General features: G+C 36.7%; 1 protein-coding gene across 1 annotated transcript in view; it reads left to right on the plus strand.

Moving 5' to 3' along the window:
* The window catches only part of slc7a5 (solute carrier family 7 member 5), a 29,362-nt gene extending 9,810 nt beyond the window's left edge, over positions 1-19,552 (plus strand). The window contains exons 3-10 of the mRNA XM_067379090.1: positions 6,158-6,263; positions 9,057-9,101; positions 10,364-10,487; positions 10,623-10,726; positions 10,948-11,044; positions 11,865-12,014; positions 13,974-14,151; positions 16,828-19,552. Of these exons, the coding sequence (XP_067235191.1) occupies positions 6,158-6,263; positions 9,057-9,101; positions 10,364-10,487; positions 10,623-10,726; positions 10,948-11,044; positions 11,865-12,014; positions 13,974-14,151; positions 16,828-16,883 (860 nt within the window). The 3' untranslated portion in view covers positions 16,884-19,552. The remainder of the gene's footprint in view (positions 1-6,157; positions 6,264-9,056; positions 9,102-10,363; positions 10,488-10,622; positions 10,727-10,947; positions 11,045-11,864; positions 12,015-13,973; positions 14,152-16,827) is intronic.
* The last annotated feature ends 2,034 nt before the right edge of the window (positions 19,553-21,586 follow it).

Genomic DNA, 21,586 nt, shown 5'->3' on the forward strand with positions numbered 1-21,586 from the left:
AGTGGGTTTCAGTATGTAGTTTCCATATTAAAAGGGTTTTAAAGTGTAATGGTAGGTTTTGAGTGTGTTTCAGTATGTAGATTCCAGATTAAAAGGGTTTTAAGGGTAGGTTTTGAGTGGGTTTTAGTATGTAGGTTCCAGATTAAAAGGTTTTTAAAGTGTAATGGTAGGTTTTGAGTGGGTTTCAGTATGTAGTTTCCATATTAAAAGGGTTTTAAAGTGTAATGGTAGGTTTTGAGTGTGTTTCAGTATGTAGATTCCAGATTAAAAGGGTTTTAAGGGTAGGTTTTGAGTGGGTTTTAGTATGTAGGTTCCAGATTAAAAGGGTTTTTTTAGGTGTAAGGGTAGGTTTTGAGTGGGTTTAAGTATGTAGATTCCAGATTAAAAGGGTTTTAAGGGTAGGTTTTGAGTGGGTTTCAGTATGTAGATTCCATATTAAAAGGGTTTTAAAGTGTAATGGTAGGTTTTGAGTGGGTTTCAGTATGTAGATTCCATATTAAAAGGGTTTTAAAGTGTAATGGTAGGTGTTGAGTGGGTTTCAGTATGTAGATTCCATATTAAAAGGGTTTTAAAGTGTAATGGTAGGTTTTGAGTGGGTTTCAGTATGTAGAGTCCAGATTAAAAGGTATTTAGGTGTAAGGGTAGGTTTTGAGTGGGTTTCAATATGTAGATTCCATATTAAAAGTGTTTTAAAGTGTAATGGTAGGTTTTGAGTGGGTTTCAGTATGTAGATTCCATATTAAAAGGGTTTTAAAGTGTAATGGTAGGTTTTGAGTGGGTTTCAGTATTTAGAGTCCAGATTAAAAGGGTTTTAAAGTGTAATGGTAGGTTTTGAGTGGGTTTCAGTATGTAGAGTCCAGATTAAAAGGGTTTTAAAGTGTAATGGTAGGTTTTGAGTGGGTTTCAGTATGTAGTTTTCATATTAAAAGGGTTTTAAAGTGTAATGGTAGGTTTTGAGTGTGTTTCAGTATGTAGATTCCATATTAAAAGGGTTTTAAAGTGTAATGGTAGGTTTTGAGTGGGTTTCAGTATGTAGAGTCCAGATTAAAATGTTTTTTTAGGCGTAATGGTAGGTTTTAAGCAGGTTTCGGTTGGTTTTGTGTGGGTTTCAGTATGTAGATTCCAGATTAAAAGGGTTTTAAGGGTAGGTTTTGAGTGGGTTTCAGTATGTATATTCCAGATTAAAAGGGTTTTTTAGGCGTAATGGTAGGTTTTAAGCAGGTTTAATAGGTTTTTTCAGTATGTAGGTTCCAGATTAAAAGGGTTTTTTAGGTGTAAGGGTAGGTTTTGAGAGGGTTTCATTGCGTTCTGTCATAAAAAGAGAAATGTAAAAAGTAAATGAAAAAGTATTAGGTGTAATGGTCAAGTCTTCTCAATGCTTCATCCTGTTTTCAAAGTTAAATAGGATGCGTGATTTTTTTTTTTTTTATAGTGCAGAATGTAAATGCAGAGTTTATAGTATATTATGTCATATATACTCACTTGTAAAGTGAGTTGATTCTCCCCATGTGAGCTGGATGCCTATGTAAAGTGTTTCAAATCAGTCATGTATGGCTTTCAGTTTTAGTTAAAATGCATTAGATGATTGTCCAAATTGACTAGGCAGCTGGCTAGCCTTTGGGCGTATTTGTGTGAAAGCTAGATAAGCAAATGCAAAATAATTATGAGAAGAACGAGGCCACAGAATGATGCCTGTGAATTTGTTCTACAGATAGACACACCCTTCCTGTCCTTAGAGGGTAATATTTTATATGTTGGGGGAAATGTCCTCAGATTTGTGTATGTCTAAAATGTGTTCTATTTAATTTATTTATGAAGTCTTGCTGTTGAAAGAGCTGTTTAATTCACAGCATCTTCCTGTGTGACATTTCCTCTGTCTCTGTCAGTTTCTGTGCACAAAGTGGCTTCTGTTTGACTGCTTGATAGACTTATCTCACTTAAAAGTCCAGAAAAGGTCTCATTGTGTATCTTAGTGCCTGTGTTTATTTTGAGAGAAAAGTGCTAGTTCTTAATACAGTTGTGTTATCACTCCAACCCACCCAGCCATAGCTAAAACGTAGCGTGCAACAGGACACCTCGTGGTTTTTAGGTTATCGTGAACTCTGCTGGGACTGGAGCTCCGCCCACACTAGGACAGTTGGACTCTGCCCCACTCTACAGACTCCATCCACTTATTAACATAATTATTGGTGGGAAGTTTTAAGTTTTGGTATTTTTGCTGCTGTATTGATAATTATAGTTGAGAGCTGAGAAGTGATGATGGGTAAAAAGGAGGGAACAGGAAATGCACTCACGTGACTCACGCTAAAAGCAGGCAAATGGTTTTTTGGCAGAGTAAATATTTGATGCAAATAAGTCATAATGGAAACACAATACGAAACCAGCATGACTACAGCACCACTTCTGAAGTTGTGTAACACTTCCTGTATTTCGATTTTAAAACGTTTTTTGTAGTTTTAAAGGAAGTAAATGATACAAAACTAATGAATGAAGTCACTTCAGGGTGATGAACCTCAACCCATATGTACTTTATTTTGTGATATTAAATGGCTGGTTGTTTGGGGACAGTAAGATTTTTTACTGTTTTTTGTTGAAGTCTCTTTTTCTCACCAAGGCTGCATTTATTATATCAAAAATGTAGTGGAAACAGTAATATTGTGAAATATTCTATATGAATATATTTTAAAATGTAATTTATTCCTGTGATAAATCATTCTAATATGATGATTTGATACTCAAGAAACAATTCTTTATTATTGTCAATGTTGAAAACAGTTGTGCTGCTTAATATTTAACAATGATACATTTCTTAAGGAATCTTTGATGAATAGAAATTTCAAAAGAAAAGCATTTATTTAAAATTTTACATTTTTTAACATTATAAGTGTTTCACTGTAACTTTTGATCAGTAGAAAATAAATTAGTTCACCCAAAAATGAAAATTCTGTCATTAATTACTCACCCTCATAACGTTCCACACCTGTAATACCTTCGTTCATCTTCAGAACACAAATTAAGATATTTTTGATAAAATCCGATGGCTCAGTGAGGCCTCCATTGCCAGCAAGATAACTAACACTTTCAGATGCCCATAAAGCTACTAAAGACATATTTAAAACAGTTCATATGACTACAGTGGTTCAACCTTAGGGTGTTTTCACACCTATGGATCGCTTGTTTTGTTCCGAAACAGGGTCTAAATTTGTTACAATGTTGCTTTTTTTTCTTGGTTCGGTTCGCTTTCACATGGCAAAATTTCAAAGCGTACCAAAATGCGTTAAGGTAAGTCACATGGGAGTAATACTGTCCTCTTATTGGTCAGAATTTTCTCTGCGTCATCCATCAAAATAATGATTGACAAGTTCACTCCATGAGTTTATTGTGGCTTTATTTGTAACTGTCGAGACACACACAAACACTTTATAAATGTAGCTCTCTCCCGCAGTTAATTCATAGCTTATTTGCTGCTGCAAATTCAAACCCGCGCTCTTTCTCTCTCTCTCCATCTCTGGATTTCCCAGCGCTGTCTAGTAGGCGACCTGTTGTCCGTGTGTCTGTCGAGAGAGACCATTTGAATTTTATAATGAAGCAGAGCGGGAATTGAGACTTCGTCGGGACAGCATTCTCGCACGGAGAAGTGTAATTACACACCAGAGGCGCTCGTTGGCTTTCAGATATTGTAAATAATGTGCTCGCTCACAGAATCAGACATTACTGATTTTTATATCATATTTTCCGTTATGAAAATGATATAATTTGGTTCGTTGGTCCGTTAACTGGGTCGATTGCTTTCACATCTCAAGCGAACCGCTCCAGAGTTCATTTGAAAGCGTACCGAGACCACCTCTTCAAGCAGGTCTCGGTACGCTTGTTTGGTCCGCTTTTGGTGCGCACCCGAGTGCGATTGCTGCTTTCCCACCTGCCCAAACGAACCGCACCAAAGGGGCAAACGAACTCTGGTACGATTCAACCGAACTAAATGAGGCAGGTGTGAAAGCACCCTTAATGTTATGAAGCGACGAGAATACTTTTTGTGCTCCAAAAAAACTGAATAACGACTTTATTCAATAATATCTAGTGATGGGCGATTTCAAAACTCTGCTTCATGAAGCTTCGAAGCTTTACGAATATTTTGTTTCAAATCAGTGGTTCAGAGTGTGTATCAAACTGCCAAAGTCACATGAACAACTGAAATTTCGAAACGTTTTGAAACACTTGTGATGTAACAAAGCCTCGTTTACTGAAATCACGTGACTTTGGCAGTTTGATACAATCTTCAAAGCAGTGTTTTGAAATCAGCCATCACTAGATATTGTTGAATAAAGTCATTATTTTGTTTTTTTGGCACACAAAAAGTATTCTTGTCGATTCATAACATTAAGGTTGAACCACTGTAGTCACATGAACTGTTTTAAATATCTTTAGTAGCTTTCTGGGCATTGAAAGTCTAAATTAACTTGCTGTCAATGGAGACCTAACTGAAAAATATCTTAATTTGTGTTCTGAAGATGAACGAAGGTCTTAAGGGTTTGGAACGATATCAGGGTGAGTAATTAATGACAGAAATTTCATTTTTGGGTGAACTAACCCTTTAATATTAACATTGTTTTGTTTGATACTAGAATATGACAATACATTTTTCCAGTATGTGATTGGAAATGTCCGGTTGTCCGGATGCCCTAGTTTTCCTCACTATCTCTCAAATAACTCTCTTTGTCCATTAAGCTGTCCACATTGATGTGACAACGGTTACACAACTGATGCTGACGCTCTACTCACTAAACTTACTCAGCTTCACACACTGAGCTGTTGTCTGTTAGTAAAGTGTGTGTTTGAGTTTGCCAGTTGTTTTTAGGAAGTCTTCAGACTGGATCTAGGCTATGTAAGCTGAGATCTGCTGTCAAAGCGTTTCTCTCAGACAGAGATTGGGCTCCTCTGGGCTGGCGTAGTTTTCTGAAGCTCAGGTCTGAGCCCGTAATACTCAAGTTTTTACAAAGAGTTTATACAGGCTTTCAAACTCGTTCTGCGCCTGATTGCCTCAGGCCTACAGTCACACACACCTACCTCGCCTGCCGTGTCATGTGACCTGGCGGCGTTGGCCTCCATTGATCACATTGGTTCACATGAGCTCGCCTTGGGCTGCAATCATTCTTACACAACAAACATATTCACAAAATTACTCTCACAATTCATTGCCATAGGACAACACTTGTACTTGTACATTTACTATGGGGAAACAAAGAAAAATATTCTATTCATTGTCCAATTTTAGATTTGTGTTTTACTTTCGGCCCTTAAAGTCGTTAAACCTTGAAAATATGCAAATTAGGACATTAAATCAGTTGATGCTATTAAAGAGCTGCACAGGAATGATTGAACAAATAACCACACATTCCCAAAGGAAAGTACAAGATGGTCTCCTTGTGTAGCAGTATTCACAGAAATTATTTCTAGAGGACTCAAGTTGCAAGCCATTTTTTTATGATTTAGTCTCAGATTCTTTTGCTCTGCATATCTATTTCTTCAAACCTGTTAAACTAGTTCGTTTCGGACCTCTGTCCATGTTTGTTGCTAAACTACAGTTCTTGTTGGGGCAGAGTTTCCTAACCATAAATTGAACCCATACAGCATCTACTTTTAGGGAAGCCCTCGTTGTTGTACGACCCGCAGGCATCTGAGAGATGGATGTACTTAGAGGCTTGATCTCCCCCGGCTTTCTCATGGGATAGATAGAGAGCGGGCCTCAGCCTGAAACAACACTATGTTCATCTGTTGATCCAGTGGGAAATTCACAGGCTTTGGGTGTTCAAGAATGCGCAAACCCTCTGTTTTCTCTCCAGTTCTTGTTTTCCCATCTCTCTTGCGTTTCAGTTGTGACATCAGCGACTCATGCACTGACCTGCTGCCCACAACCAGCCTTGAGAATGTCAGCGTGATGATTTTAAAAATTCATTGTAATATGATAGCAGGAAACAGTCTTCCACCTTGAAACTTTTCCATGCAAGCTTGTTTGTTCCTCTCATGGGACATATTGTGGGAATTGTAGAGTACTCCCCAGATATTATGACTTGTATTGGTTGTTTGTGTTACACAATGTTCCTGATAGTTTGCAACAGCATTGTAATCTCATGTTTCACACTGTTTGTTTCTGTTGCAGGTGACACTGCTGATCTCCTGCCTGAAAATTCGTTCAAAGGAACCAAATCAGACTTTGGCAACATCGGATTGGCTCTTTACAGTGGGCTGTTTGCTTATGGAGGATGGTAAGACTACAGAACTACTCTAAATTTGGGTGAAAGCAGGAAGTATTAGACTTTGACCTTTTAATAAGGGTAATCACTTGTAAAATGTAATGCTACACCATGCCATCCAAGATATCTTTCCATGTAAATCTCTTTTTTTTTTTTTGTCCTAAACATCCATGACTACAACAACGTAGCATCATCAAAATACCTTCTGAATAGAGTAGACCTATCCACTGTGAAATCCCATTGGACCAAAATCCCATTCCACATAACAACATAACTGTTTTGATAACTCCACAGTTATTTGCACTTTACATGGAAATCAGCTGAATGATTGTAGTGATGTCCGGTTCGCGAACGAATCGTTCTTTTTAACCGGTTCTTTTCAGTGAACCGGTTGAACCAGTTCACCAAATCGGTCTGAATCGTTCCAAACAGTTCGCATCTTCAGTAAGCAAACATGAATCCACAAATTACTAAAGTTACTCACTTTTTGACGTGCCTGACACTACCTCTCGAAATAAACCAACATTCCGGAGTTATTCAGTTACTCCAAAAGTACATTTACATTTACATTTATGCATTTGGCAGACGCTTTTATCCAAAGCGACTTACATTGCATTATACTATACATTTGTATCTGAGTATGTGCAATCCCTGGGATCGAACCCATGACCTTGGCATTGCTAGTGCCATGCTCTAACCACTGAGCTACAGGAAAGCTACAGGAAAGCTAGCAAGTACAGTGACTTAACCTGCTGTAAAGAGAGAACTGATGATGATGGGCACGAGCTGCAGAGCAGCTGATATGAGTGCGCATGCGCGGCGCACACGAACGAACACGGCCTGTCACGGTTCTCGTTCTCGAGTCAAGAACCGGTTGCAGCGGTTTTCGGATCATCAGTACACAACCGAGAACCGCTTCTTTCGGACATGTCCGATTTGAGAACCGGTGAGCTGATGATACTGCGCATGCGTTTAACTTTTCAAGTGAACGAAAAGCACGTTAGTCAAGTTTTGTTGAACATCGGACAGTGTGATAATATAAAACATACTGAAAATATGTTTATGACTTAATTCAAAATACAAAAAGTTTATTGTGCTTTTCCAAATACACCATAGCAGATTAATAGCATAAAATACTGTACATAATACTGTACATAATAAACTACATGCCAACATGAACATATTTTGTACACAGATCAAACTAATGTTCAGAAATAGTTCTACTAATTCATTTTTCTATATTAATATTATTTAAAAAGCAATAGCAAAAGTTGTGCAGTTGTGCTTTCAAGTTATTTTTTTTTTTTTAAAGATTGAAAACAATTGGATTTATCAAACTAAACATTTATTTGTTTCATAAATAATCCATGGACAGCTTTAATTTCTAAACAAGGTGATATAAAGATAAAAAATGACGTAATCAAACTACAGCGAGAGCAAACAAGCGACTCCTTTTGAATCGCTCTCGCGGTTCTCGAATCTCAATCTCGTTCTCGAGTAGAATCGGTTGCAATGGTTTTCGGATCATCAGTACACAACCGAAGAACTGCTTCTTTCGGACGTGTCCGATTTGAGAACCGATGAGCTGATGATACTGCGCATGCGTGATTCAGCGTGTGATCTGAAGCTACCGAACAGTACAAGCACCGGCTAACTAGGACAACTGATGCTATGAGAGGACTCGAATGAGGGGCCAATCTGGCGAAACGTAAGTTTATTTAATCATAATGTAAGAGGATGGTTTCTGCGCTGATGAAGACTAATTTATTCACTTTATAACTGTAAAACTTTGTTTGCACATCACTGCCTGTATATGTGTTTGGATGCTTTAGATGCAAAACTAAATTGTAAGAAACGCTTCAGATTATAATGTTTTAGTTGACTGATGTTATGATTACTAACTTTATATATTTGAATCACTTATTTTTTCAACCCGGCCCGCGATAGACGACGTCATCGTGGATGACGTCATAACGTTGGAGCGTAAAAGAACCGGTGAACCGTTTTTTTTCAACCGGTTTATTGAATCGAACTGTCCGAAAGAACCGGTTCGCGGAAAAGAACCGATCTTCCCATCACTAAATGATTGAATTATACCAAAGTCCCTTTAAGACAAGTCATTTCACTCGGCGGCCATCTTTAGAAACGCCTCTCGCGCATTCAAGTGCAGCTCCTATCTCTTTGAATGGGGAAACATCAAATTCTCCAAAGCTGTTTGCCAGGCTTTCGAATCAATTTCACATTTGAAATCACCAATGAAATCTGACAACTGTCTCATAAATTTTGTTTCTAAACGCACGAATCATGACAAAAAAACTGTATTTTTCAGGCTGGATCCAGCTAATGCGCAGTCCTAAATGCACGTCTCTTGTGCCTCATTTCTGAGGCACATATCTAACCGGAGCTTCTAACGTCCGCTGCAATGACGCAATGACTTTACCAATCAGTGATTGGCTCTTATTTAAAAGGCGGGATTTATTCCGGCATATTCCTCGTTGCACTTTCTCGCATTCATAATAATACAAGTGACATGTCTTGTGTTATTCTATAGTCTTTGCTTATACTTCACTCTCCATGTTCAGCTGGCACAGCAAGATGTATTATAATATTTACAAAATGTCACACTTCCCCTTTATTAGAAATCAAACCTATCTATCAGTCATTCTATAATTTATCTGCATCTTCTTTCATATTATTATAGTTATAGTTATTATACTTTTCCTAGCCTTCATTTTGGCTTTCAACAGTTGAATTTGTAGGACAGTATGTTTTTAAATGTTCTCATTTACTTTTTTTTATTATCAGGAATTATTTGAATTTTGTCACAGAGGAGATGATTGAGCCATACAAGTAAGTGAAAAGAGTCCTTTTTTCCTCATTAATTTTTTAAAAAATAAATAAATAATACATTTTTTCCTCATTAAAAAATGTTACCCCTAAAAAAATGAATATATGAATTTAAAATCACTTCTATGAAAAGATGAATCCAGTGCTTGTGGTTTGATCCGCACAGCTGTTTTGAGGCGCTTCTCAGTGCTAAACAGTAAAAGGGTGCTACCGTTCCATCTCGCGGTCCAGGATCTGGATGAATATCAGTGGTTTAATTCATGTAAAACATCTAGTAGCCTATAATTCATTTGCCGTTTTTGCACAATAAAATCTTTACTGTTTAAATTGTGTCCATTGAATGGGAACAACTTCATTATGTTATTATTACCTAATCAGAAAAAAAAAAATTTATCAAGCTCCTGATTGGTTAACGCAACGCAGAAATTCGCCAAAGTTCAGATTTTTCAACTTGTGCGATTCGCGCCACAGGATGTCAATTCGCATCTTTGCATTGACTTAACATGTCGCGTCTGGTGTGAACGCACCATAACAAGTGACTATTTGAGTTACTGTTGCCTTTTTATCATCTTGAACCAGTCTGGCCATTCTCCTTTGACCTCTGGCATCAACAAGGCATTTTGGCCCACAGAACTCCTGCTCACTGGATATTTTCTCTGTTTCAGACCATTCTCTGTAAAGATGGTTGTGTGTCAAAACCCCAGTAGATCAGCAGTTTCTGAAATACTCAGAACAGCCCATCTGGCACCAACAAACATGCCACGTTCAAAGTCACTTAAATCACATTTCTTCCTCATTCTGATGCTCAGTTTGAACTTTAGCAGATCGTCTTGATCATGGGTGCATCTCAATCAGCTCCCTAGCTCCCTACATGAATTTGGGCACTGATAGGGACCCTGGCTCACTGCACATTGGGGCATTGACGGCTCTATTTCCGGCAACAGGAGCGAACGGAAGGATTTTGCGATTGAGACAGCCCTTAAAATGGCATACTCCTGATCATTGCCCTGATTACTGAACTAGGGACCTGATTGAGATGCAACCCAAGTCTACATGCCTAAATGCATTGAGTTGCTGCCATGTGATTGGCTAATTAGATATTTCCATTAACAAGCAGTTAAAAACGTGTATCTAATAAAGTGAATGAATTAAATGAATCATGTCAGACTGTTAATAGGTAATTTGGTGTTTAGTTAAAATTTTTTTAAATTAAAGTTTTTGAGAGGGGTGGGTTTTGTTATGATGTATGTGCTGCCGTGTTGCAGAAATCTCCCTCGGGCCATCATCATCTCGCTTCCCATTGTCACCATTGTCTATGTGCTGACCAACCTGGCCTACTTCACCACACTCAGTCCGGAGCAAATGCTCTCATCTGAGGCTGTTGCTGTGGTGAGTGTCGCCACATAGACACATTGTATTCCATATTTAGCTCAATTTCCTTTATTAACTCAGTTACTAGTTTCCTTTTTATTAATGTTTATCAAAGTTACATAATAATGTTGTTGTTGTTGTTGTTGTTTTCAGGACTTTGGAAACTACCACCTGGGGCCAATGGCTTGGATAATCCCTGTGTTTGTGGGCCTGTCCTGCTTTGGCTCTGTGAATGGCTCTCTGTTTACCTCATCTAGGTAATGCACACACACGGAAGAGGTCACATTAATCAGATCACTTTGCTTTAAGTTGTTGATTTGATTACTCTGTCTGGTTAGTGTTGTACTAAACTCACCCTGCAGGCTTTTCCACTGCAAACGCTCAGGTTATCTTGAAATAGATCTGTTTATAATGCTGGTTAGTATCAGACCCAATGGGCAATACGGTTTCTCTTGTGTATCTTTCTCTTTCCCTTCAGGCTGTTCTTTGTGGGCTCCCGAGAAGGTCATCTTCCCAGTTTGTTGTCGATGATCCACCCTGACCTGCTGACCCCTCTGCCTTCACTTATATTTACTGTAGGTGTCCACAACAACCAACCACATATCTCACTATGACTTTCAAGTTATGTGATATCCAGTTTTTTTTTCACTGTATCATTTTAGCCATTTTTAATTTGTGAGTTAATAATTCCTTTGAGTCGGTTCTTTTCAGTGAATCATTTCTCATTTTTGAGTGAATCATTCATATTCAATAAATCATTTTAACCGGTTCCAATTTTTGTCAAGTTAGTTCTTTTCTCTGAATTGATTTAACCAGTTCTTTTTAGCCTGTCCTTTTCAATGAATTGATGTAACCGGTTCCAATTTTTGGGCAAATCAGTCTTTAAAGTCCTTTTTTTTTTTTTTTTCAATGAATTGGTTTAAACAGTACCAATTTGAGCAAATCATTCTTTTGAGTCAGTTCTTCTTATTGAATTGGTTTATCCAGTTCCAAATGTTGAGCAAATATATATTTTGAATCAGTTCTTTTCGATGAATCATTTTAACCAATTTTTGAGCAAATCATTTATCGCAAGAGCGATACGCGGTACTTTGATGTCATAAACCAATCGGTCTGCGCAGCTCCGCTTCAAGTCGAACACACCTAGTTATTTTGAGAATCAGGTTAATTTTTAAGTGAATCATTTGAGTGATGCATTCTTACGAGTTGATTCTTTTGTTTTAAGTGAATCAATCTGTTGAGCGAGTTCTTTTCAGTGAATTGTTTGTACTGATTCACAAATCAGAACAAATTTGACTTTATTTTACTGTAAGGTCAATTAACACACAAAGAAATGTTTAAATATTGGCAAAACAGAAAGTCTAAACCGCCTTTTTTTCCTTTTTCCCCCCACAGTGTATCATGACTCTTCTCTACGCTTTCTCCAATGATATATTCTCTGTCATCAACTTCTTCAGCTTCTTTAATTGGCTTTGCATTGCCATGGCGATCCTTGGCATGATGTGGTTACGCTACAAGAAACCGGAGTTGGAACGACCAATTAAGGTGAGCCAGGCTGTAGAGCTAGTTAGCCGAAAACAACCTTTGATTGGCTGAACATCTGTAAGCGAACACAGATGGGTTGTGTGAGGGTGAACGAGGTCATACTTTCAAATCCATGAGAAGTGACCTGCCATAATATATGTGTTTCTGTCTGAAACCGGACATAGCCAGCAAGAGAACGGTAACACACAGACCCTTTTGTGCTCCTCTCTCACTCATCCACATTCTGTCTCTCGCTTCTTCTCATCACTGCACTCAGTGGCCTCCACTCATCTGCCAGACACAGAGGGATGTTCATCAAAGGAGGTTTGGAGGCACTGGACTGAAAGAGGCCATTTGATTATTGTTCATCATTTTTTTCCATTCTAGGTCTCATTAGGGACAATACATTGTCTGTTGGTACTTTATTGCCTGTAATGTTGTCTTTAGACTCTTTCCTGATTTCATTGATGGTTTTAACTATTGAAGTGTCAAACTTTATAGATGGTAGGAATCCGTAAAGGGTTAGTTCACCCAAAAATGAAAATTCTGTCATTAATTACTTACCTTCATGTCGTTCCATACCTGTAAGACCTTTGTTCATCTTCAGAACACAAATTGAGATATTTAAGAGCCGATGGCTCAGTGAGGCCTGCATTGACAGCAAGATAATTAACACTTTCAAATGCAAAAAAGCTGATAAAGATGTATTTAAACCAGTTCATGTGACTACAGTGGTTCAACATTAATGTTATGAAGCGACGAGAATACTTTTTTGCGCCAAAAAAACAAAGTAACGACTTTATTCAGCTTCATGAAGCTTCGAAGCTTTACGACTCTTTTGTTTCGAATCAGTGGTTCAGAGCATAAAAGTCACATGATTTCAGTAAACAAGGCTTTGTTACTTGATAAGTGTTTCACCACTGGGGAACATGACTTTAGCAATTTGGTACGCACTCCGAACCACTGATTCGAAACGAAAGATTCGAAAAACTTACTATACTATAGATATACTTTTAACTCTAATGCTGCATATAAGTATGTATATAAATGTAAATGCAATATAAAAGTACAAAAATATAAAAAAAACTTATATTGTAGTCTAATTACAGTATGATTATTTTATAAGTTCTGAGTAAATAGAAAATACATTAAAAAAATATATATATAATTCCTAATATTAAAAAGTAGATCTATTTTATGAATATATCTCCTAATATAAACTCAGTACACAAAAAAAAATAAAAAAATAAAAATATATGTATATATATATATATATATATATATATTAATAAAAACTAGATCCTTGTGTATTGTATAAAAGTAAATGCTGTATGTTGTCGTATTGCAAAAAATAATTGAACCATAATTAAAAAAAAAAGTTTAAACCTGCTAAAAAGAGCAGCTAAATGTCTGGTCCTCTTAATGAAATGTCTTCAAACCCCTCTCCATTTAATCAGAGCATTGGATACTAAACCAAGTTTCATGTCCATGTGGAAGTTACATGTAATGACGTTAGAAATGAGCTAGTCTTTATCAGAGAGAGCTTGAGGAGTCTGTCACGCCATCTGTCAACAAGCTAAAGTAAGTGAACCCTTCTGCAAAACCAGATCAGTCCGGCTATCACAAAGAGCAAGAACTAATTCTGGTGAACTTTGTGATGAAGTTGTAAGGAGAAAAAAAAGGAGAAGGCTATAAAAAGAGTTGCTTTGAACCATTCTTGGAGCTCTGTGAAGTTACATTGTGTACAAAAAGAGAGAACACAACACAACCCAAACATCAAAGATCAGGATGTCCTACAAGAATGAGCAGCCAGAGAAGAATGGGGATTGTCAGAGAAAAGAGCAACATTAAGCTCTACACTTCTACAGTGCATATGAGAATAAATGTTCTTTAATAAACATACTTTATACTTTCCGACAGCACTTTAAATGGACTTTTGATCATATTTTCAAAGCTGTCCCACCTCTCTCTGTCCACTAGGTCAATATTCTGCTGCCCATTTCCTTTGTATTGGCCTGCCTGTTCCTCATCGTGGTGTCCATCTGGAAAACTCCTGTGGAGTGCGCTATAGGATTCGGAATCATCGCCACAGGAGTTCCCGTGTACTTATTTGGCGTTTGGTGGCAGACCAAGCCTAAATGGCTCTTGCAGATCCTCTGTGAGTATCTTTCCTCTTGTGTGCTTCATGACAATGAGAAAAAAGATGGTTCTAGACAGTTTAAACTGCATTCTTGACATTGTAAACACTATTCAGGTGTTGAAGGCTAAAAAACTTTGTTTTTAACTGACTTTGAGTGCCATTCTTACATCTGACAAAGTTAATGTTATTAAAATCAAACTTTTTGCTTTTTAAGACACATTAACCTCCATAATTTGACAGATTAAAAAAAATTAAAAGAATATTTGGTCGGAAATAGGGCTTGATGTGGCTTGTTTTTATCCAATGAGATTGGATTGTTAAAAGTAGGTGGTTATATTGTTATTTTTTAGGTCCCACATGTAGTGTTGTCAAAAATACAGACTGCAGTACCTAGTCAATACTGAAATTTTAAAAATGTGACGCTTTGAGCGCTGTTGAGCAGATTCATAAACACCTCTGATTGGCCATTGTGTTCACGCACTCATCAGATATGTCTGTGATTGGCTACAATGATCAGTGCTTCAAAAATGTTGTAAATAGTCATCAATGACGCTCTTCACCGAGCGCTTACATAGATACACACAGGAGCGTTTGAAAGCAGGTGTCTTTCACGGACCAGTCGACTGATAGACACCTGCTTTCAAAACGTTTTCAAATTCAAACACTTCCATGTGCTTTCAAACGCTGCCGTACGTTGATCATTGTAGCCAATCACAGACATATCTGTTGAGCGTGTGAACACAATGACCAATCAGAGGTGTTTACGAATCCGCCCAACAAAGCATCGCATTTTTAAAATTTCAGTACAATTGGCACCGAAGTCGGTACTTTTGTCAACTCTACCCACATGGTATTTTTTTAAAAACACAAAAATGTGCACTAATGAATTATATTCAAAATAAAATGTAAAATAAATTCAATTAAAGTTAATAAATGATGCAATTAATTACATGCAATTTTAAATCAGTGAGATTTTGTGAGATTCTGTAAGATTTTTTAATGTTTTAAAAATTAGTCTCTTATGCTCACCAAGGCTGCGTTTATTTGATTAAAGACACCATGTGCTGTTATTTATGTCTATATTGTGTTTTTAATGTTTTAAAGTCCCTGTGTAGTCAATAATTGTATCCCTTAAACTCATCTTTGATCACCAAAATTACATATTTTTAAACGTTTTTTCCTCAAAAAAAATTCTTCATGCCCTGGCTTTCCTGTAGCTCAGTGGTTAGAGCGTGGCACTAGCAATGCCTGACTTGGTCATACTCAATTCTAGTTCGAATATGAGTCAGATACCGCTCCATTGGGCTTTGATTATTGGGGGCGTATTTCAACCGATCCAGGAAAGACCTCAATTGGATAGACCTACAACCAATCAGAGCTACAGAGTAAGTGACGTATGTTGAGCGACGCATAGTTGTCAACAGAACTCTTCTTAGCGACCATCGGGGCCAGCTGATAAATCAAACTTTTGCCGAATCCCGTAGGAAGGACGGCAGACATCTTTCCCATCGACAAATGCCTTGATCGCGGTCCTCTGTTCCTTTTTTAAAATTAATGCTCTGTCGAGATCTTCTATAACGGATGCGATGGCGGAATCTACACATCTCAGTTCTTCATCAGCCATCATTGTTGTAAACTAATTGACGTTTCGCAAAGACCCGCCCCCCTTAGTTACTGTTGCTTTGTCCGACAAGCCGTGGCGCTGTCACGCCACACAGAGTGGAAAATACATTGCGGAGCAAAGAGGAAACTGACAACACATCGACAGACAAGACAGAGCAGGTTACTTATGATATTAAACAAAGTCCCAGCTTTCAAACTGTGTAGTTATTAAAAAAATTCAAACAATAAAAAACGTTTTGTGGCTCTTTAATGTGTTGTGACCATGATCGTGACAGATTGCTGTATTTCCACTTGCCATTGTGCAACGTTTACTATAGTAAAGTTGATCAAGTGGATCAGGTATTCTAAGCTCGAGCGATTGAGTGGAGGCGGGGCTAATTTGCATATTCATGGTTCCGCATATGCTGAATGATGCAAGGGTGTAGAGTTCCATTCAAGCAATATTAAGGAATGAAGACATTATTTTCACAAGAAAAAAACATTTAAATATGTCATTTTGGTGATCAAAGATGAGTTTTAAGGGATAAATTGAACTTTGACTACAGGAAGACATAATAAAACAGTAATATTGTGAATTTTAAAATAACATGATCCTTCAGAAATCATTTTAATATGCTGATTTGCTGCTCAAGAAACAATTCTTGTTATTATCAATGTTAAAACAGTTGTGCTGCTTAAAGGGTTAGTTCACCCAAATATGAAAATTATGTCATTAATGACTCGCCCTCATGTCGTTCCACACCCGTAAGACCTCCATTCATCTTCAGAACACAATTTAAGATATTTTAGATTTAGTCAGAGAGCTTTCTGTCCCTTGAAAATGTATCTACGGTATACTGTCCATGTCCAGAAAGGTAATAAAAACATCATCAAAGTAGTCCATGTGACATCAGTGGGTTAGTTAGAAGTTTTTGAAGCATCGAAAATACATTTTGGTCCAAAAATAACAAAAACTACTGTCTTCTCTTCCGGAATCCTTTCCATTGAATTGATTCCATTGAATCCTTTCATCTGTCGCTGTGGTTGTTATATATTATATATATATAATATATGTTTATTTTTTCTGTCCAGTCACTACCACAGCGACATTCCAGAAACTGATGGAAGTGGTTCCTCAGGAGTCCTGAAGACCATACGGATCGACAGATGCCTCTTCCGCGCACAAAGTCTCCTCTTATCCACCTCAGTCTCCCTTACTGTATTCCTCGACTGCCTCACCTCTCTTTGCGTGAGCCAGAAAAAAGTCATATCCTGCTGCCACAGGCGAAATCTATATTAATTACCACATGCGAAACAACAGCATCAGGGGTCACTGGAGCATTTCATTTGAGATGTAGATTTTGTCAGTCCTTCCTCAATCAAATGTATTATACTGTATACATTTCAGTCTTTATGTTTGAGTTCCAAGTTTTCAGTCAGGATTTTATATATATTTTTTAAACCATTGGAGATATGTGTCCTATAACCACTGTGAGTGGTTTGGTTTGGTCATCCCTTTATTTTAGGGCCTGCAGTAGTATGATCGTAAGCTTCTTGTATCTTGTTTTCAGCTTTTGTTTCAAACTGTACGTGAGGAAAAGTGCGTACCGAAAATGCTTGTGGGGAGGCGCTATTGTCTCTCTCAGCAACCAGAACCATCATCCCCACCTGACTGACAAATTTGCTTCTTGGATTACAATATGTTCTATTACATCTACAATCATTTCCTTTTCTACAGCAGATTTGACCAGTTTGCTGTGCCTTTTCTGCCGGTGTAGAAATGTATAATTTTTTGAGATTAACTTGAAATGACTTTATACTCCGACAGATTTATTTTTGATAGCTTTGTGGTTTTTTTTTAAGTGCTACTAAGAATTTCAAGGAATCTCCGTTTTTTTGGGTCATGGTCCTCTAATTGGACGTATCCAATTGTTTATTATTATTATTATGGAAGGCACTGACATACAGTATTCATAAATTCAGAATCAGAATGCCGATAGCCTTTCTGCGTACCTCAGTGAACATACAGTACATCACACTCCTAGATCTGGCTGTATATTTTTATGCCTAATTATGATTTTATGAAGCACAAAAGATGAGATGCTGTTTGACTTATTTCTTTCAATTACATTTTTTAATATTTAGCACCTTTTTTCTGCGTCTGTCAAACAGATAGCCACATATATACGTGAAGTACTTAACACTGGACCACCTATTTTATTTCATTCTCCTTGTATTTTGGCAATTAGCTTGATAGTTGCGAATTTTTCAAGAAAAATATGTCCATTGTCATAATTATTTAAAACAGTTTGTTGCTGTTGTACTACATATGGCCGGTTGGCTTTTGCGTCTCTTTGTTGTACCGTCAAGGTATCTTTAAAAATCCCCTTACCGAAGAGATTTTAGTGCCTCATCAGTTTGCGGACTGAAAAAATCTGATTTTGCTGTAAAATGCGACAATGTGTTTCAGTTTTAGGTGGCTGCACTTGGATGCAGTGTTTTTTGGGTTAGCTTTGGTTAAATGGTTATTTGTTCCTATACTGGACCAAATTTGCTGTATGTGTGAAAATGCACATTTTCCGTTATAAGTGAGAGAAATACTTTGGGTGTTGCAGGAGATGTTATTTTAGGACAAAATGGAAGTTGTCCTTTGGTTATTATGAATACAGAAACATAGGCTTCTGCTTAGAAGGACTTAATAGAGCTGAGATGCTTTTCTTTAATGCTGTTATGATTTTAGTTGGTGTTTAGATAATGAAGCTTTGCATTATTTAGAGAATTACAGCAGTATGACTAACACTCCAGCCAATAAGACCAATTTATCTAATTTAAATAGTTATGTAGAAATTTACTTATATGTGTTTATTTATTTGTAGGGTCATTCAGTTAGTGCTCTAATAATAAGAATTGTTACTGATATTTTTTTCCTTCTTCCTTCAGAATGATTTTTTTAATATATATATATATATTTGTTTTTTGTCTTTTTTTTACTAGTTTTTTTTTGTGTGTAAATCTATAAATGTTTTTAACTGCTGGCTTGGTTTAGTTTCCATTGGTGCATTAGTTTACAAAAATAACTGAGTGGGCGTTTACACGACACCCTTTTCAACTAAAACCAACTTTTTATGCGTTTTGGCCATTCATTTACACGATAACTGCGTTTTGGGGGCCTGAAAATGAAAAGTTTTGAAAACAGGCCTCAAAGTGCAAGTTTTTGAAAACTGTTATCGTCTCTGTTTAAACTAAAAAAACGCATTTGTCGAAACGGTGACGTCATGCACATGCGTTATACGTGTTCAGTAGGCGTGTAGTGTTTCTTTACTTTAAGTAAACGCCATCTACTGGCCAGGCAGCAGAATATAGCGTTTTTAGTCGTTTTCGTGGATCCATGTGAACAGAGATTGTTTTGACAATGTTGTAATCTGTATGCGGGTGGGGGTTGGTGTGGGTCGTCCCCCTCAGTGCGTATGAGCATGTGCATACCCAGATGCTACGCCACTGGTTGTCGTGTAAACGTACCCTGAGTCTGCCCTGTACTCACATCTGCCTCCTTTGACCTGACATAGAAATTGCATCACAGTGACGTCGACTGTCACTACATTTCACACTTTTTGTGACAAATGATTAATTACATTTGTTGGCATTTCATTTTTTTTAACTTTAAATAAAGAAAAACATCTTAAAGTTATGACCGATTCTTATATGTATGTTTACGTTATCAGAATAAAAATTAAAGGGATAGTTCACTCAAAAATGTATATTCTGTCATCATTTACTCCAAACCTGTATAAATTTCTTTGTTCTGCAGAACACAAAGGAAGGTATTTTGACAAATGTTTGTAACTAAGCAGATCTCGCCCCCCATTGACTACCATAGTATTTTTTTTTCCTATTATGGAAGTCAATGGGGGGCGAGATTTGCTTAGTTACAAACATTCTTCCAAATATCTTCCTTTGTGTACAGCAGAACAAAGAAATGATGACAGAATTTTCATTTTTGTGTGAATTATCCCTTTAAATCTTTAAAAACTCCATATTTTTGCATTTACAAACTGACATGTATAACTAACATTCATGCCACAAACATGAACAATCATCTTTGTGTCACACAGGCATGCAAACCCTTTTACATAAGGGCAGACTCAGTCTTTCGTCACTTCACTTTGAAGCTAGAAAGACTGTTTTCTTGTGTGATCTGTAGATGCTGTGTTCAGCTGATCTCTGATCAGTCAATTACACTGCTTGTTGTACCTGAACTCTGTTAATGATTGTAAGTATTCTGTCCTGTCTTCTCTGTGATGTGAAACACAACTACGAAGAGATCCTATTGAGAAGTTCATAGTTCATTTTCTTTTAATGCCATGGTTATACGTCTACTGTACAATTTTTTTTAGACATTAAACAGTTCATGCTCTGAAGTAATTTTTTGAACATTGTTGAGTATTCAGAGAAATAAAACATGAATGCATTCAAAACTTGAGTACTTGTGGTTTTTTTATCACTGATATAGCAGCACATATATAAAGTTAATATATTACTACGTTAATAATATAGGCGTATTTATAAAAACAACCTACAATACAATATTTCGAAATTTTATAAATAAAATTTATAATGTCATTTATTATATAGTACATGTATAATTAAATAATTTTCACATCATTAAAATCATATTTTAATAATAAAAAAATACTTTTTGATTATTATGCAAGGAGAATTCCACAGATACAAGGATTTTTAGAGTCTGGATGGAAGTTTTTGTTGTTGCTATAAAATATTATTAAACGTGACTTGTGACTGGTTGTCTACAAGAATGAATTCCCTCAAGAAAACATTCTCTGCCATGAATTCTTGTAGCTCGTGACTCCTAAAAATGGGCTCGTGCAAGTTGGACTCCGAGAAACAAGCCATTTTTCCCTGTTAAGGGTATCCGTAATAGCTCTTGTCTCGCATCAGCTGCTGTGGCCTAAAGGAAAGCTTTCATGTCATGTGAGTTGCGAGGGAAAGATTAGCCAATGTCATTTGACTTCCTCTTTTATTTGCTGTTTTATTCGAGATTCACACTAGTATTAATTGTTTATCAGATTAATCGCTTCAGTAAAGCGTGAAGGACACTAATTCAGCCATTAAAGTACAGTAAATAATTCAGTTGGCTGTGTAAGCCTTTAAACGAGTTTTCAGAATGCCATTTTTTTTTTTTTTTTTTTTTTTTTGCCATTCTGCGCATGCTCTGAGTGGTGTAAGAAGTCTTTATGATTTAGGCGCGTTATATGGAAATTGAATTGCGACCACTGACTGACTCTCCCATTTGGATTCGGATTCAACGAGGTAAAATTAGAATCAATTTATGTTCATATGCGTACTGGTGTAGTTGTGAATCCCGCGAACATTTTGTTTGAGAACCTTTTCTACGCACAATACCAGTTGTATGAAGTTTATTTGTCAGTGAGGCCCAGCTGGTCGTTTGATTTCACAGTTTATAAAACTTTTTTTGTAGAACGTATAAAAGTTATTTAGTTAAATTCTACATATTCTACTCTTTACTTTTAGAAAATTAGATTAAAAAAAAAAAAAAAAAAATATATATATATATATATATATATATATATATATATGGGTGATTCTTCAATTAGGGGAACTTTTATGTCCCCAGATTATACATTCATGTTAAAAATAATATATTATAAAATAAATAGTTTAGTTATGTCAAATAATATTTATTGCACCACCAAAAAATGTTATACACAAAAATCAGTATGATTTCCATGTTTAAAAATGTTTTCATCACTAATATTTGGCTACTCAAGCCTTGTCCCCAACCCAGACTTTAAAACTTGTCTGCTCTGAAAAT

This window comes from Chanodichthys erythropterus, chromosome 24 (genome assembly GCF_024489055.1).
Source record: "Chanodichthys erythropterus isolate Z2021 chromosome 24, ASM2448905v1, whole genome shotgun sequence".
NCBI lineage: Eukaryota > Metazoa > Chordata > Actinopteri > Cypriniformes > Xenocyprididae > Chanodichthys > Chanodichthys erythropterus.